We start from the raw sequence: 19,095 nt of genomic DNA on the forward strand, positions 1-19,095 counted from the left end.
GTGTGTGTTACTAATAATGTCAAATAATATATTTATAAACATAGCATTCTGTATAAATTCATGGATTAATGTGATTTTTGTGAGTAAATGCTGTTACATGATTTTTCTATTTCATGATGCACGGCTACAATACCTTAAGAATTACCGTATGTTCCTCAATGTGTTGAACATTTACATGTTTTGTGACAAGTTATTTATTACCTTTTAAACAAGAATATGTTTAAGATTGTTTTGACTTATTTGTCATCCACAAGGACCATTTCACATCCATAAGGACCATTTCACTTGGGATCTGTGTAAGGTATATTAGCATACTTGTTTTTCCTTTGTAAATATTTATTGAGTATTCTTGTTTTACTGGCATGTTCAACTGATCTCAGTACACGCTTCACAAACTTGTGTCAGATTCAAGAGAGCTGTTATTCTGTCAGTTTTTGGTACCTTTGAAAACAATACTGTCTAGTTCTATAAGAAAATCTGCCAATTTGCATTTATTCCTGTCATTTGATTCATGGATTCCCAATACAGGATAATAAAATAGTGAAAAAGTAACTCTTTCAGTTTTTAGCTGTTATTGTTTGAATGGATAGTAAAATTTAAATTATTTATTATAACAGGCTCAGACAGAAGTAATCACATATAATCATCATCTTCAGATCTTAAAATAAAATAAAACATTAATAAACAACTCCATAGATGACATAGACTAAAAGTTTTTAAAGTTTAAATTTTTTAATTGTACCTGAATACGCAAATAACAGATTTCCAAAATCTAAAATTCTTAAAATTGTACCTGGTTATTCACAAGTTGTGGAAAGTCAAAATTCTTCAAAATGAACATAGCCAAAGCTGTAAAATAAAGGCAACAGCATACTTATGACAACATTCCATGGTATCTACCATTTTACTGTATGCTCTATGCATCATACAGTCTCATTCATCATGCATGAAGGGTAGGGATGGAGGAAGGTGGCAGAAGGAGAGAAAAAATACAAATACTGGGTGCTATTGAAATGGTAAGAGATAACTGTCTAAAAGACATGATGCAATTAATTTCAAACTAAGAAGAAATTTAGGTTATGCACCTAACATGAATACATGAAACATGTTCAAATTTAAATTAAATGAAAACATAAAGCACAAGCAATGTTTTCTGCCAGAGGGTGTTTGAGGTGTGTTATGCATTGGAATCAGACTGCCTGTGGCCATGCTGCCACGGCGAGTGCAGTGAGCTGCTAAAGTCTTATTTTGCCAAGTGGAGCTGCAGAAAAGCTGGTAGTTCGCTGCTGACTGGGCTGTCTGAATATGTCAACAAAATTCTTGAAGTGTACCAAATTCTCAGTGTCTCACTAGAGATTGATTATTTTATGTGGTACATTCAGGTGACATCCATATGCTTCAAACTGTTCCAAGATATTCAAGAAACACCCATTATACGATGTGACTAAAATTTCATGACCTCTCTCTACTGGCCCTACCAAGTCTTTAGTTTCATTAGATTATCTCCAAAGGCTGTCGTATCATTTTGTGGTGCACTGTGTCCATTATGCTGGGTCTCAGAAGTTCTACCAATCAGACCTATATACTGATTATGGCAGTCATTGCACTGAATCTTATACACAAACTATGTCGAAATTTACAACTTGATTTATTTGTATCATGTTTTCACCTAAAACAAAGAGATTAAATTTTGTGAAAGCCTATTCCTAAACCAGTGTCCCCCCCCCCCCCCCCCACTACTGTATCTTCACCCTTCCTCAATTAGGCACGAACACAGATTTTTGCACTTGATGTTCCTATTTGAACAAAATAGTCTCTGTTCTCAATGTGTGGTCTGTTTTAATTTCTTGAAACATTTAAGTGAATACTTCAGCCTTTTAACCATTACTTGTAGCACTCTGCTTAAGAATGGCTATTTCATTTTTCCTACCTTGCTCACTTGACAGTAGTTTAAGTACTCTGTTAATATGTGCCATTTTATATATATAGTGGATGCCATGATGTAGGCACTATGAGATTGATACAAGAGGGTTTCTTATAAATGCTGAATTTTTGTCTACCATCATTTTAGTGACAGTTACTGCAAGGAAATTGATTTTGCCTTTACATTCATGTTCGACAGTAAATTTTACCTTGGGGTAAAAAGCACTGTACTTGACAGCAATGTTATTGAATTCATTTACATTCACGATTAATAATAAAGTGGAATCATCAACATATCAGTAACAGCATATTATTTTCTTAGTCAACTCTAAGCTTTCATCAAAAAAAATTCTGCTCTATATGATTCATGAATAATCAAACAATGGAAAATCCAGGATGGAATGTAACAATACCAGAGAAGGAAAGTTGCTACTCACCATATAGCGGAGATGCTGAGTTGCGATAGGCACAACAAAAAGATTCACACAATTAAAGCTTTCGGCCATTAAGGCTTTTGTCAGCAGTAGACACACAAACATACACACACACACACACACACACACACACACACACACACACACACATTCTCTCTCTCTCTCTCTCTCTCTCTCTCTCTCTAACGCAAATGCAACTTGCACACACGTCTGCAGTCTCAGAGAGCTGAAACCACGCTGCTCTCTGAGACTGCAGACGTGTGTGCAAGTTGTGTGTGTGTGTGTGTGTGTGTGTGTGTGTGTGTGTGTGTGTGTGTGTGTGTGTGTGTGTCTAATGCTCACAAAGGCCTTAATGGCCGATAGCTATAATTGTATGAATCTTTTTGTTGTGCCTATCGTGACTCAGCATCTCCACTATACGGTGAGTAGCAACTTTCCTTCTCTGGTATTGATTCTTGAATAATTCTGCCATAATACCAGTGATCGTGTTGTACTGCTGTCTAGTCCGGTCTTGGTAATGTTACACTTGAGCATAACTTTGTTAGTTGACAAAAACTGGCACTGTTGAATGAATAAATCCAAGCTTAACTAATTACACATACTAGATGCTCTTGTGCAGTAAGAATTGATGGTTTGCAGGATTTACAATGTGTCAGTAAGTCAAATCCACTTATATTATTCATTAAAAAGATGTTATTCCAAGTTTTCATTAATTGTGTTGGTACAACAGAAGCTGGGTAGAAAAGCACAAATCTGGTTCATTTTGCTGTAAGTTTGTAGGAGGGGTGGCCACATGTCAGGCAGCTAACAAACAAACGCCACATGATAACCAGTTACTGACCGGTGTTGGTATCGTAACAGAGTTACAGGCAGAACATGTCAAGAGGAACTGCTAGGAAGATAGTTCAAGGGAATTCATCAACATTGTCTTTTTTAAAGGGCAAAGGAATTATGGCAATTAAATATTTATTGCAAAATGTATCAGTTTCTGACAGTAGGCAAAATGTATTTGAATCATTATGTGATGAACTTTGGAAGATTATTTTACATTATGTTTCTGACAATGTATTTAATTATCGCTTCTGACCTCTTAATGACTTACACTTCTACTCCCAGTTTTCATAGTTTTCCTATTTGTGTTCTTATATATTTTTAATGTTTGAAAAATAAATAAAATCATGTACGTAATAGGCTATTTATTTACATTCCCAATTAAATCAAGCACAATTTAGTTTCAAAACAATTCAATTTTAAATAGTTTTCATGGTTGTTGGGCATAAGACATAATAATCATACACACAATGTCAACGAATATGAATGCTAATATTATGTAACTTTTTATACTTGGAAACAGCAAAATAAATTTTCATCCAGATTCAAATTGACATGCTTTAAGAATACTGAGTGTCATTGAAATATGTTGTCCAAGGCATTCAGACAGCTCCAGAAAGTGTTTTTAGTTAATAATTTTTTCAACTGTTTCAATATCTCCCGTTGAGACCCCTTTGTGATGTACACCCTATTTACTGAGTCGTCCCCACCAATAATTCAGTGCTGGTGACTCCTCTAGCTGTAAGTGAGTTGTTGCCTTCTCCTTGTTTTACATATAAACTAGTAAAGTTACATAAATCCTTAGTATCAAGTATTAGATACATACAGCAGTTCGTAACTAATGGCAAATAGTTAATTGCATCTTTCCATTAAGATTAATTGGTATTAGGAATGACATAAAGCCACAAAATACATCCCAATATGATGACAGACAACCAACAAATAAATGATAAATGTGATGAAACAGGAATATTAGTTTTGAAATCAGTTTATACATCAACTTATAATGAATATATATAGATATAACAAACATTAGTCAGAATCTGCTATGCAATTAACTTAGTTACTCAACAGATAACACAAAAGATAACCATTTCAACAGTACAATAACCAAAATTTTCGACAACCGCATGTAATCTTATTCCTTCTGTTTCTTCTCTGATAAGAATGTTACTCTCTAGTAAAGGGCAGTTGCATATAACTAACCTAGATTAGATGATTCATCTGTTGTCTGTGGTTCACTTGTTTCAAGAGGTGGTACCCTCATAGGAGCTGTCACAAAAACAAATTCTGCATGTTTTTTCAACACCTTCCTGAGAGCTCCCGTTTTCTGCTTGAAAACATCACCGTTCTGTCGATACCCGTGGATACATAAAATCTGTGGAATTCAAGCATAATATTTCAATACATTTATCAACAGGGTGAACCAAATAAATGCATTGTATAAAAAGAAAATTCAATTGAGGAAAACTGTTAAACTACATGAAGACAGAAAGACTGACCAGTAGATCTAAACCCAACTATTCTTCAGGTGGTGTGACTTCAAATACTACTGATAAAGACAGAAGCAGAACATTAAATGAACTATTCCCAGCCTCTGGGACTCATATGGTCCTCCCTTAGTAAGAAAGAAAGAATTTGGTTGGGAAAGGTTGGAAAGGAGGGCAGTTCATTCAGACTCCAGACTCAAGGGACACATCTGTTGTGAGGACGGGGACAGTCTCCCCTCATCTCACACCAGATGGGTCCCTGTCAATCTGTCTCCCTCCACCCTCCCCCCCTCTACCCCACCCCTTCTATAAGTCCTGAGGAATGAAGAGGCATGTTTCAAAAGATAGGAACAGCACATTTTATTTTCTACTGGATGGTGTACAACATTCTGTATCAAAACAAATTTTATAGACAACCATCAACATAACTGTGACGTGAATTCAGCATTTATCATAATTTCCATACTTTCATTGGTAGTCCTCCTTCTGATATGTAAAATTCACTTTATCTCTCTGAAAGTTACAAGTCACTGCTGATACATCGTGTAGTGACCATCTGCCATTACATAGTGTCGAATCGCATGCACCGTATGCATGTGTTTACAAACACTGCACTGTCAAACCTTTCAACGCCAGACACTAGAGGCGCTGTGTTTTATATGTTTGTTCAATCTTTGATTTACATTTTTTATGTTTTAGTATCTTCTGTGCCTATTTTTAGTGCATAGTTAAAGGATAACTTGAATGTACCGTTTGTGGCAGATTATTATTAAGTTGCAAGTTGTATCCTCAGAAGCTGTTGTACTTCTTCGGCATTTCTCCTGTGATCACATTAAATAAACCTCATCACTAGTTGAGCAAATGAGTTTTTCGTGTAGTCTCGTTTCACCGTGTTGAGATACACACAGTATTAAATCGTTGAACAGCAGCCCGCCCAGCTTGTATTGACACACTGTATCTCTACACAAAAACTCAGGTCTTTGTAGCCAATATCAAAAAACTGATTGATAAGAGCACGCACTTCGTAAGACTAAGTCATCACTTCTTATCTTAAGAGTTGTTTGCTTTTGCCACTGTGTGTTATGATCGAGGGTCAACTTAAGTATTTGATACCGCTTCACCACTTCACAACCAAATTGTCACCCTCCAACCTATCATCAACCACGGACTACACCACAGCTCAGTGTGTCACCACATTTAAGACTTCGTATTCACATTTGCTGGATTCACCAACTCTCAACACAACTGTCACCTTCCACCGAAGCCTAGACTCTAGGATATGCTACACGTGCATCTGTCCCACAACTTATATTTCAAAAACTAATATAGAAATGAAATAATTATCATTGTTCTGTTCTCTATCTGTTTACACACATTTTTTGTCAAATGCCACTTCATCACTACTTAATGAGGGAAGCTGACATTCGGTATCAGTAGATTTCGCAGACCCTACGATCCCTGTATCGCTTAGTCCATTAAGATCATCACTCCCTAGGTTACAGTCCCTAGCCAATTTATGAGATGCACTGCACATTTTAAATGTTATTTGTAATAATTACATGTTGAGTAGTACATTTAATGTGATTAATTGAAAAAATTATGACAGTTATTCAGGGCACTTATTACATTGTTGAATTTTGTATCTATTGTTGCTACGTAACATTGGATTCTTGACTTATCACGTTTTTTGTGTGTAAATTATCGTTTTGATTTTGTAGTGCTTTCTCATGTGTTGTTGGCGAAGTGAACAGACTGATTTTGTGACCTATGGTCGCTTGACACTGCACTTTCTCCGACTATCAAAACTGTAAGTTACACACAAAAAAACACGATAAATATTCATTTCCGTTTGTAAATACATAATAAACAGAAAAATAAAATCTCAACTGTGAACTCTGAGCAAATGATATACAATATTTTACAACAATTATTCATTCACAAATGTAAATATTATGTATCAGTACCAAAAGTTTTGCTAAATGTTAATATGTAACAACAATTTTACAGTAAGAAAATAAAAAATATCCCACTGAAGATGGCACAAAAAGTGCCGAAACATGTCTGGGTAAAACAAAACGGAAAAAAAATGTCTTCCATAGGCGGAATTCCTCGTCCTATTTTCATAGCAACCACGGACATAAGAAGAAGAACTACAACAACACAACATGATTATAAAATTAATTTTTAAGTAGGCTTTGCCTCCTTGTTTAGGGTTAAAAATGAAGTTACACACTCAGATGGTATGATATTCAGTCAGCTCCCATGTAATAAAAAACAGTATACCCCCATCTTCATAGCTCAATGGACAGCACAGCCGACTGCCCTGCAGGGGACCTGGATTCAGTCAAGGTGCTGTTTTGGATTTTTCCTTTGTGGGAGGATTGACATGTAGTGCACTCAGCTTTTTGAGGCCAACTGAGGAGTTACTCGACAGATTAATAGCAGTTCAGTGTCCAGGCGCCCAAAAACAACCAGGACAGATAGCAATGTGCTGACCACATTACCTCCATACCGCAACCAATGACGCCACTGGCAGAGGAGGACAAGATGATCAACTGGGCCCAATTGGCTTGTCCAGGGCCAGAATGCAGAAAGTTACATTTTTTACCCAACATGAAACAAGAAACTGGGAATGCCTACAAATTCAAAAGAAAATTAAAAACATAGTTAATTAGCCACTCTTGGTAAAAGTCTAGAATAGGAATAGTGGCATACTTCTGTGTTTTCTTGCAGGAATGTTGTCAGCACTTGCCATGAGATATGATGGGAACAGAAGGTGTGTCAGCTCTTTGTTACACAGAGCCAGTGAGGGAATAGCATGCAGACGACGTAATACATTTGGAAGAAAGGATGAAACATTGATGTAAATGAGGATTATAAATTTAATTGTTTGAAGATTATAAATTTAATTGTTCCTTGTTTTGAGTGTAGCTATTTAAACTGTGCTTGTACCTGAAAACCAAGGACTGCATTGCAACACAATATACTTGATATTCTCTGCTCTGTGTTGCTATGCAATCAATCTGCATGAGCACACTGAGTACACAGATCAATGTTATTTATTTAATGCATGGGAGAAGGTAGGTGGGTCAATGCTTTTTAATTAAATCATAGGGGAAGGTAGATGGATCAATGTTTATTAATATATCGGACATGCAACTCTATATTAATAAATATTGATCCACTTACCTTTTCCCATGATTGAATTAAAAAAACATTCATTCATTTAATCAAAGTTATGGCTTTTGCTGCACTTGAAGATGATTTCATCCATCAAAACTTTTACTCTTAAGAATCATTTCACGATCACATTTGATACATTTTTGTATCTCTGCAATTAACCCATGAGGCAGGCTCGAACGGACAATATTGGGATGCAGAACTAAACCACTTAAATAGTCCAGTCCACCTTAGAGCACTTGCTGCCGCAATCATAAAAAATCTCTCTCTTGAAATTCACTAATACACCAAAAAACAGCAAAGAAGACAATGGTTTCAATTTTGGCACTAGAAACACATTTCCTCTGTTTCTGCCTCTGGTTATGTCACATAAACATCCCACTGGTTACATGAAACTGATGCGTTTCCAACATATGAGCAGTAGATAAGCACCACCATGACTGCTGCTGGACCTGACCTAGACTTTAGCTGCTGCTCTTTCTAAAAAGTATCCAATTAGGCTACTAGATTTATGGACAGAAAAGTTCCGTTAGCTCCATGGCAAATAGCAATGTTTGTTACAAATTTGGATGACATTTAATAATTTACTATAAATTGGACCCAGTACTTAGACTTAAAAAATATGTTCTACAAAACATACCACTGCAGTCAAGGAAATGTTAAGCTACTAACAGCAGATAAACAGCAGCTATATAGTAAAACTGAGGATGCAGCAGCTTTTTGCTGAAGTTGCAGCTTTTTAATAGAGTTAAGTTACTATGAAGTCTTTGTCTTTTGTTAATGTTTGTTCTACATCCTTGAAGTTTTTGTAAGAGATTGGTCCGTTTAATCATTTAAAATACTACTTGCACACTGGCCCCTTCATTTATTATGCATTATTTGGCTAAAAATGTATTTAATACCTGCATCTCAGCTAAAATGCTGATCATCAAGGACTTAAAATGAGCAATAAGAAAATGCCTGATCCAAATACTACTGCATTGTAAACAGATGTTCTCAAACTGTGGTAGATCAAATCAAATTTTATTGTCATTAAACAACTTAGTGTTGTAATAGACAGTGTCAAAAAAATTCAAGGAAAGGTACCAAAACACAATACAATACATACATACATGTTTTTTTAAAAGGTACCAATTAGTTTTTAAAAAAATATACAGAAAAGTATTTACAGTTATACATCTCCTTGGATCAAATTTGTCACAGAATATGATACCGCCTATATTTTCACTACATGCTATAATCATCATTTATTCTGGAAGTGTCTCAAGTTTTCTCCGAATTCCAGAATGTTGTAGGTTGTATTCAGTTGTACTAGAGGTCTATTCGCAGACAATTGCACAGCCCCTTATAGTTAAATTACTTACGAAAATGGGGATATATACAAGACCTATAAAATCATTTGGAGTCTGAGTGATGAACAAACTAGGCAAAGACGTAAATAAACAATCAGCTAGTAACAAATGACTGTATAAGAAAAGTCAGCAAAACTGATGTGCTGCTGCAGAAGAATCCAAACCTTCCACTTCGCGAAGGTGACACTATTATTTGTACACGTTAATATCAAGTCTTTAAAAAATGAAACTAATGATCTCAGGTGAACACTGGTTAAGTGAAGATCACCTGCAGTTATATGTACCACCAGGTGTTGACTTAGTAACCCGGTTGCTATGGACAAACCAAAACTATGATGGGCCAGGTGGGGGGGGGGGGGGGGGGGGGGTATAAAATATATATGAGAAGTAGTAGAGACTTGCATTACAGTTGTTTCATTTATACCATCATCATCTGAAATGAGATTATATTTTAGTGTTATCCTTGTCGATCTCAACAAGGCATAGCCACAGAATACTGCTACAAAATCTCTACTGCTATGGTTTTACAGGCTCAAAGTTACCTCTTACCAGATCCTACCAGAATGACAGAAAACAAATTGTTCAGTTCAACAATATGAGGTCTAATGTCTTGAAAATCATGCAGGGCATGCCACAGGATTCTATGTTATGACCTTCGCTCTTCATAATATAAGTATATGACTCACCGGGCATTATAATGTGTAAATCCACACTTTCTGGATATGATACAACTTTTGTTACAGCTGAGAAAGACATAGGAACTTCCTGGAAGATTAAAACTGTGTGCCAGACCGAGACTCGAACTCGGGCCCTTTGCCTTTTGCGGGCAAGAGCACTTGCCCATGAAAGGCAAAGGTCCCGAGTTCGAGTCTCGGTCCGGCACACAGTTTTAATCTGCCAGGAAGTTTCATATTAGCACACACTCCGCTGCAGAGTGAAAATCTCATTCTGGAGACATAGGAACATTCAAGCAGGAAAGTAAGGGTCACCTCATCTACATCAATACTCTGCAAACCACCTCACAGAGTGTGATGGAGGGTACTGCTAGTATCACTATCTGAGCCCCCCTCCTCAGTTTCACTTGCGAATGATCTGTGGAAAAAATAATTGTTGCTAAGCTTTTGTATCAGCTCTAATTTCTTGAATTTTATCGTGGTCATTTTGCGAGATAAATTTGGGAGGAAGCAATATGTTGTCAGACTCTTCCTAGAAAGCACTCATTCAAAATTTCAATCATAAACCTGTCCGTGATGTACTATGCTGCTATTGTAGCATCAGGCACTGGAGTTTGTTGACTATCTCCGTAACGTTCTCTCACTGACTAAATGACCCCGTGACAAAACATGCTTCTCTTCATTAGAACATCTTTATCTCTTCTATCAGTCCTGCCTGGTAAGGACCCTAGGTTAATGAACAAAAGAAAATCAGTTGAACAAACACCTTGTAAACCACTTCTTTAGTGTATTAATTATATTTCCTTAACACCACAAGGACCGTACCAGTCAGTCTGGCCAGTGAGCATTGTTTAACATTTAATAAATAGCGTATGTTTTAATTCACGGTCCTCATTTTTCACAAGTTTTAATGTACTTTGGTGATTTATAATTTCTGTAAAAGACAAATGTGTATTACAAAACCTGAATGAATTATAAACATTTTTACCTCAAAGGACAGCAGACGGTCAGTATGACCAGTGAGATATCTTTTACAGGTGAGATATTTTCTTACGTTTCATGTCTGTAACAAAAGAAGTTTAGCACTCCCCCTCATTATTATGGCGCACCAGTGTTTTCATTCGGATGAAGGATTACTGAATTGTATGAACAGTTTTAACAGAAGAAGATTCTGAAGAAGAAGATTCTGAAGAAGAAGATATTTTTGAATGTGATGAGGTGGATGATGGAGATTATAAAGTTGACACAGAATGTCAACCCCTTGAAACAAAACAAGGCTAATCATCCAATCATCAGACTCGCAAGATGAATTTTCAGAACCTGTACAACAACATGCAAATAAATCAAAGCTCACACTTTCGATTCTAGTGATACTACTAATTCCTACTTGCAGCCGAGGAAAACAATGGAAAAAATTGCATCCATCTCAGCATTCAGAAGTTCAGAGACTGCAGCCGACAGAACAGTGTGGACTTTAACTGCACCAGGGCATGCACCTGGAAAATTAGGACATCACAATGTGTTACTAAAACTCCTGGGCCACCACATAATGCTAATAGGCAGTTTCATGAGTGTATGGCATGTGTCAATAGACAATAATATTCTAAAGAACATAAAAAAGCTTCACAGAAATTAGACGCCAAGAAATTCTCAAGTATCACAAACAGATACTTGATATTGGCCAATTATAATCTGCCATAGGTGTAATGTAGGCAAGTGAAGTGTATTGAGGAAAGACTTTCCCCCTGAAACTTCTGTGGTTCCAAATGTAAGGACTGCCATTTTTTTCTCACACTGTGGGAAGAAATAAGTTCACAGAACCCATGCAATTTTTAAGTCTGATGACAAGCACACTTATGCCAAAAGACTCAAGACCAATGGCTTTGCGGCAGCTACTCCAGTCAGAAATTTATTTTTATCTAACTATATCCAGAACTATAAACCAGGTGCATTTATAGCTGTAGATGAGCAGCTCCATCCAAGCAGTGATCGGTGCTGCTATGCAGAACACATAAGTAATAAACCAGACAAATTTGGTTCGAAATTCTGGCTTGCAGGAGATGCCAGTAGTAAATATATAGTGCACGGATTTCCTCACTTTGGTAAACAAAGTAAAAGACCCACTAATATACCTGTTGCAGAGCATGTTGTTACATATCTCACGCAACTTTACACTTTGAAAGGAAGAAATGTAACATGTGACAATTTCTTCAGAGGCAAACACCTTGCACACCACCTGAAGCATAATGACACAATCATGGTGGGTACACTGAAGAAAACCTTAAGAGAAGTTCCTCCATCAGTCAAGACTGCTGCCGGATCTTTATATGAATGGTAACACAACAATTACTTCCAATCAGGTGAAGACCCAAGAAAAATGTTCTTCTACTGAGCACAATCTGCCAGTCAGTTGCAGTGGATGAACAACACACAGTAGGAACTCCCTGAAACTGTGGGCTTCTACAATTCCACTAAATTTGGAGCTGGTATTCAGGACTGGATGTCTCATCTGCACACTGTCAAGTTTGGCTGCCTCAGATGGCCTATGCACATGTTTTTCAACATATTACACCTTGCCTGGTTCCTTTAGAGAGACAACAGGGGAAAAAGTTAGTTGGCAAATGTTTCTTTTCAAACTAACAGAAGAACTCTCCTCTGTGTATGTACAATCAAGGAAAGGACCTGTTCATACATTCACTGTGAACACTGAAATACGTAAGGTACTGGTACAGAAGATCTGCCAGATAGGAGGATGCAAAAGTTTGAATAAAACTAAAAATCTGTGTGAGCAGTGCAAAAAGTTCATACGTGGTCCATGTGCTGGAAGTGTTCAGTATATGTGTGCAAAGTGTTTTGACGAAGATGGTGGCCTTGACTGAAAATATGTCAAAGAGAAAAAATGTTATTTTCTCATTATTGCTACAGCAATTTGTGTTCATCTTTTTCTTTCTTTTTGGTACTACATATATGTATATCACCTGTTGGGGCTTTGACCAAGTGCAAGTTGCACAGATAAAAAAAGTGTTAATACATTTATTTGCATTTGTAATTTTAGTTGAAATTGGTATTCTTTACTTCGATCTTTTTTATTTAATTAGATGCACTTTCTGTACAAATTTTTAAGCATAACACATTTGTACAACATGCATAATGCAGTACTGACCTATAAAGACAACCTGCTGAGGGTCGACCAAAGCATCCAAACCCATCCGTCGACTTTGACCCGTGACGTAAGGCTGTTGTGGTGTGTGACGTCACGACGGCACGGAATTTAGTTTGTGAGAGTGGCGTGTTTTTAGGTGTCATTTTGATGTGATCGGTGGTGCTCTCTGGTGGTGTGTTACGTGATGTTTTTGGTGTGTGGCGTGTTTATAGGTGGTGTATTGTTGCACTTGGTGGTTCTCTCTGGTAGTGTGTTTATGGGTAGCGTGTTATGTAGCGTATGGGGTTAATTTGCATGATAACATTGCACGTGTGTGGTATTGAGACTGTGCTTTCAGCGGAATATTTTTCAGTGATTGGACAATTTTAGTTTTGTTATTGATGTTATTGTAGTTTTTTTCTGTTCATCGTATGTGAATTTTGGTAAATTACTATTTTTATGTCTTTGGTAGGTATGGATATGACTGACAAGGTCAACAGTTTTTGGTTGTCAGCAATGATAGGGGACAGTCCGTTGTCTCTAACAAAATTTCTTCAAGTATTTGGATTTTTGGATGAAGTCGTGAAGTTTTCAGTATGTCATGAAGAAATGAGGCTTACTAAAGTTCCAGCGTCTCGGACCAGGGATGGCTGTATGTGGAGATGTTGTAAGGATAACAGGTCAAGGGAAGTGTTCGATACCAATTTGTTGTTTTTTGAGGTAGTGATGATTATGGACATGGTTGTAGTTTTGGGTTTTATGATTTGATATCGGTAGTTTCTGTTGACCTATATAGGTCAAGAGAAGTGTTCGATTCCAATGTGTGGTTGTGGCTGTGGGTGTTGCAGTATCGGGAGTTGCTGTTGAGCTATATAGGTCAAGGGAAGCGTTATTTGTGGGATCGGAAGCTGATGTGGAGCTATATATGTCAAGGGAAGTGTCCAGTTCCAGAGGATATTGTATTTAGTGGAATTTGGGGAGTTTTGTTTTGGTTTTTTCCGTCGTTTTGTGTGGTTTGGTATGGTGGTCTGTGTCTAAATTTGTTTATATTTACTTTGTCCCCACCCAAACCCCCCATTTCCCACGCTTGTCCTGTTAGTTTCATTAGGTTTTTTGTGGAACATGTGTGTGTTGGTTTTTCAATGTATTTTCGTGTTTGTGGTCATGTTTACGTAATGACGTCATAGGCGCCATATTGGAGTCGTAGTGTATGGTCATTTCCGCCATATTTGTGACGTCATGGGTCAAAGCAGATGGGTGGAATCGGACGCTTCTGTATTTCCCCTGCTGATATAACTTAAGCACATTGTAAATCGTGGCCTGGAGAGTTACATGTCTAGTAAATGGATAAAGGTGACCCACCATGGTTTAACAATGAAATTTGTAAGATGCTGAAGAAGCAGACGCTGTTGCACTCTAGGTTCAAAAGGGGATGCACAAACGACGACAAGCGAAGGTTAGTAGAGATTCGTGCGTCTGTGAAAAGATCCATGCGCAAAGCATAGAACAACTATCACTGTCATGCCTTACTGTCATAACTGGCAGAGAATCTGCTTTCATTCAGTCCATTGTTGACCAATCTGGTGAGGCAGTTGAAGATAGCAAAATGAAAGCCGAAGTTTTAAATTTCACATTCAAGAAATCGTTCACACAGGAAAACAGTACAAACATACCATCATTTGACCATCTGACAGACTCCCACAGGGATGACATACAAATGAGTATACCTGGTGTAGAGAAGCTATATAAAGATTTGAAAATAAATAACTCACCAGGTTTGGATGAAATTCCAGTTTGATTTTACAAAGAGCACTTTACAGCATTGGCCCTTATCGAGCTCGCATTTACCACGAATCTCTCACCCAGCGAAAAGGCCCAAGCAATTGTAAAAACGTGCAAGTGACTCTAGTATATAAGAAAGGTAAAAGAACGGACCCACAAAATGACAGACCAATATCCCTAATTTCTGTTTGCTGCAGAATCTTGGAACACATTTTCAGTTCAAATATAATAAATTTTCTTGAGGCTAAGCAGCTTATGTCTACAAATCAGCATGGCTTCAGAAAGCACTGCTCGTGAGAAACTCAGCTTGCCCTTTTCCCACACGATATACTGAGAACTATGGATGAAGGGCAACAGGCAGAGTCTGTAATCCTAGATTTCTGGAAAGCCTTTGACACGGTGCCCCACTGCAGTCTGTTAACAAACATATGAGCATATGGAATAAGTCCACAGATATGTGAGTGGCTCGAAGACTTCTTAAATAATAGAACCCGGTATGTTGTCCTCGATGGCGAGTGTTCTCCAGAGGCAAGGGTTCCGTCAGGAGTGCACCAGGAAAGTGTGATAGGACAGCTGTTGTTCTCTATATATATAAATAATTTGGCAAATAGGGTGGGCGGCAGTCTGTGACTGTTTGCTGATGATGCCGTGGTGCACAGTAAGGTGTTGAAGTTGAGTGACTATAGGAAGATACAAGACGACTTACACAAAATTTCCAGTTGGTATGATGAATGGCAGCTAGCTCTAAAGTTGTAAAAATGTAAGATAATGCAAATGTGCAGGTAGAACAATCCTGTAATGTTTGAACGCATTATTACTAGTGTCTAGCTTGACACAGTCAAGTCATTTAAATATCTGGGCGTAACATTGCAAAGCAATATGAGGTGAAAACTGTGGTAGGGAAGGCAAATGATCGACTTCAGTTTATTGGGAGAACTTTAGGAAAGAGACCGCATATAGGATGCTGGTGAGACCTAATCTTAAGTACTGATCGATTCTTTGGGATCCGTACCACCACGTCGGATTGAAGGAAGACGTAGAAGCAATTCAGACGAGTGCTGATAGAATTGTTACCGGTAGGTTTGAACAAAACTTAAGTGCTACAAAGATGCTTCAGGAACTCAACTGGCAATCCATGGAGGGAAGGCATTGTTATTTTCAGGAAAAACTATTGACAAAATTTAGAGAAACACCATTTGAAGCTGACTGCCAAACAATTCTGCTCTCACCAACATACATTGCACGTAAGGACCACGAAGAGGTGATACAAGAAATTAGGTATCCTATGGAAGCGTACAGACAGTAGTTTTTCCCTCACTCTATTTGTGAGTGGAAATGACAAGTAGTCGTACAGGGTACCCTCCACCATGCTGAGTACCGATGTAGATGTAAAACTGAAAGCAAAAAAGAAAAAGTTAAACGGTCAGAATGACCGGTAGCAGTCCTACATAGTTCGCTAATGCCAGTCCTCTTAGTCTTAAAATTCCTCCCATGAATCTCAGTCTGGCCTCTGCTTTTCCTTTATATTTGTTTTATTTGGTCATTCCATTTAAGGTCACTCTGGATATCTACTCCTAGAAAATTTACAGTACATACTGTTTTCAGCAATTTGTCATCAACAGTGTAATTGTATGGTAGTGGATTTCTTTTCCTATGTATGTGCTGAATGTCACCCCCCCCCCTTTTTTTTCCAGTCAGCTGCCACAGCCTTCATCACTCCTCTGTAGGTCCTTCTCCAAATCGATACTGCCTTTGGGCAATTCAGATTTCTTACAGACAACCGTATTACCCGTGAAAAGTCTTAAGGAGCTTCAAACATTTTCTTCTAGACCATTCATCTACACTGTAAACAGTAACAGTCCTCTCACCCTTCCTTGGGGAACTCCAGAAATTACCTTTAAGGTCTATTGGTTTTGTTCCATTAAGAATGCCATATCAAGTTTTATCTGCAAGGTAGTCTTGAATATAGTCACAAATCTGGTTCAATACTCAGTGAACTCTTCTTTTTTTCCCCTCACTAAACAGCAATGCAAGACTATGTCAAATGCTTTCCTGTAGTCATGGAACATGACATCAACTTGAGTGCTGTTATCTACAGTGCTATGGATCTCATGGAAGAACAGAGCAGCTTTTTAGATTATGTTTTAAAGAAAGCCATGACTGTGCTTCAGCTAAACTTATTGGCACCCATTTTGACTAATTTAATATGAAACAGTCATACTGACTACATCTGGACCATGTTAGCATGTGTTACATATTTATTAGGTAAACTTGTCATGTTTTAGTGATAAGCTATAGTTCAATGCATACTATCCCTTCTTCCACACCCATTTGACATACCCCATTTTGTTATGAGGGAATTCCCATGAGGCAAAGAAAGTTCTCATATGGTAACAGCAGGCAATCAGATGCATCTGTGGAGTCAGAAATAATGAGTCTTTTAGTCTATATTTTAAAAAACTTAAAAAATAACAACATTTATGTACCTGTTTATACTATGCTGTCTAACACATAAAAAAAAAAAAAAAAAAAAAAAAAAAAAAAAAAAAAAAAAAAAAGGTCATAAACTATGATAAACCGTCCATCAACATGACACACACCTAAAACAGCATATCGACATCACAATTACTACACTGAAGATAACTCAAAATAGTTGCAAATAAATGGGTGTAAAACTATTTTGCATGGTGCCAGTACAGGCACACAATATGTCACTGAGTATGTTCAAAAACGTCACACACAAATGGCTTGGAGAGAACGCATTTTATACACTGAAGAATTCAAAATGTGCCATAAAGACCACCTTACACACTAATACTGTTTCACTCGGCAATACTATGTACAGTACGAACGTCAATTTTGCATCTTGGTTAGACAGGAATGATCTAAACTTTTACACCATGTATGTTGTTTGCTTACTTTATATATGTAGGCGTTTATGCATACCAAAGACGACATCAGTTGCATTTTTAATGCTTAAACGTGGATAATAGTCAATACATAAATAAATAAAGGTACTTAAATTACATCGAATAACCACTTACTACACTAGGATCTAATTGAGATATTCGGATTTAATGAAATGTTAATTCTTGTGTGACAATCAGATTTACAACTATAAACAAACATTTAATCTATATTGTAATTTAAAATAATGAGAAATGGTGTTGGTTTTCCTTCAACAAAACTGAACTGGAACATAAATTTTTCGGAAGTGGCAATACCACGGCAAACAGGACTCCTCAAAATCAAATGCCACTGTACTACTGAAAATTCTACAGATACAAGTAAATACCACGCATTTTAACGACTCACTTTCCATTTATTGGTGTTTTCCTGTGACATCTTCTGCTTCTTTTTCGGAGAGTGCGTAGTGGCTGACTCTTCCGTCATCCTTCGATGTTTGCCATACAAACAACTGTCAGCACTACAAATTCGTAAAAAAGAACGCCTTGCGCACTTATACAACAGTTTAATTTCTTACTAAATGTGTCTGTTACACTCCTGATATCTCATGCTATCTTCGTCCTAATGTTTTTAAGGTTTTTGTTTACAAATAACATGAACTATGCAAAGAACTTCCACAAAAGCTATGTTGTCCCTTACTGTGACAAGAAAACTGGAGCACCAAAAACGGGAAAGCCCTCTGAAGGCTTTAAGGGAAAGAGAATTACAAACAGAAATAAATTGTTATTGCATAATTTTACAAAATTGGTAGGATTAGAATACATAAGTTATTCTTCGGTAAGTTTATTTAGCCATACATGGTTACTAAAACGAGTTATATTCGTAATTGAAGTGATGCCATTTACCGCACAGTACGCCACAAACTCTGTAGTGGAAAAGTTTTCAATATGCCCTCATAGCCTATAAATATAATAGTAAGAATGCATTAGTTTCGCACGAGACAGCGCGCAGCGGTGACACCTAGCAACTCGAATTGATATCTATATTTTGATCGCCTGCTAGCGCTTAATACACGCATGAAATGAAGTACGAGATGTCTTGGATTTGGCTCTCATACGTAAAGTAATGAGCAGAACAAGGCATTTAAAGAATCAGAAGTTGGGACTCTTGGCATTAAGAAAATATTTTTGCTGTAGAATAAACAATTTTATTCGTCAGAGAACTGAATGTGAGACTGTATCACTACTTACAATTGACGTCTTACGAAAGTTATTGTATCACACATGCATTATTTTTTGCAGTTTGACATTATTTTTCGATGACCGAGACACGGAAGAGTCGTTTATTTCATTTACATATGCTTTAATCATTACCAAAAAG

The 19,095-nt window shown here is 37.2% G+C and overlaps 1 protein-coding gene across 2 annotated transcripts in view; it reads right to left on the reverse strand.

The window, feature by feature from the left end:
* LOC126188276 (esterase OVCA2) overlaps nucleotides 1-18,430 on the reverse strand; it is a 41,188-nt gene extending 22,758 nt beyond the window's left edge. The window contains exons 1-2 of one of the 2 annotated variants that reach the window (XM_049929859.1): nucleotides 18,124-18,430; nucleotides 4,395-4,566 (exon numbers count right to left, since the gene is read on the reverse strand). In XM_049929859.1, coding sequence (XP_049785816.1) covers nucleotides 4,395-4,566; nucleotides 18,124-18,201 — 250 coding nt within the window. In that variant the 5' untranslated portion in view covers nucleotides 18,202-18,430. The remainder of the gene's footprint in view (nucleotides 1-4,394; nucleotides 4,567-18,123) is intronic. The other variant, XM_049929858.1, reaches the window with a different exon arrangement.
* Between the last annotated feature and the right edge of the window lie 665 nt (nucleotides 18,431-19,095).

This window comes from Schistocerca cancellata, chromosome 5 (assembly GCF_023864275.1).
Source record: "Schistocerca cancellata isolate TAMUIC-IGC-003103 chromosome 5, iqSchCanc2.1, whole genome shotgun sequence".
Taxonomy (NCBI): domain Eukaryota; kingdom Metazoa; phylum Arthropoda; class Insecta; order Orthoptera; family Acrididae; genus Schistocerca; species Schistocerca cancellata.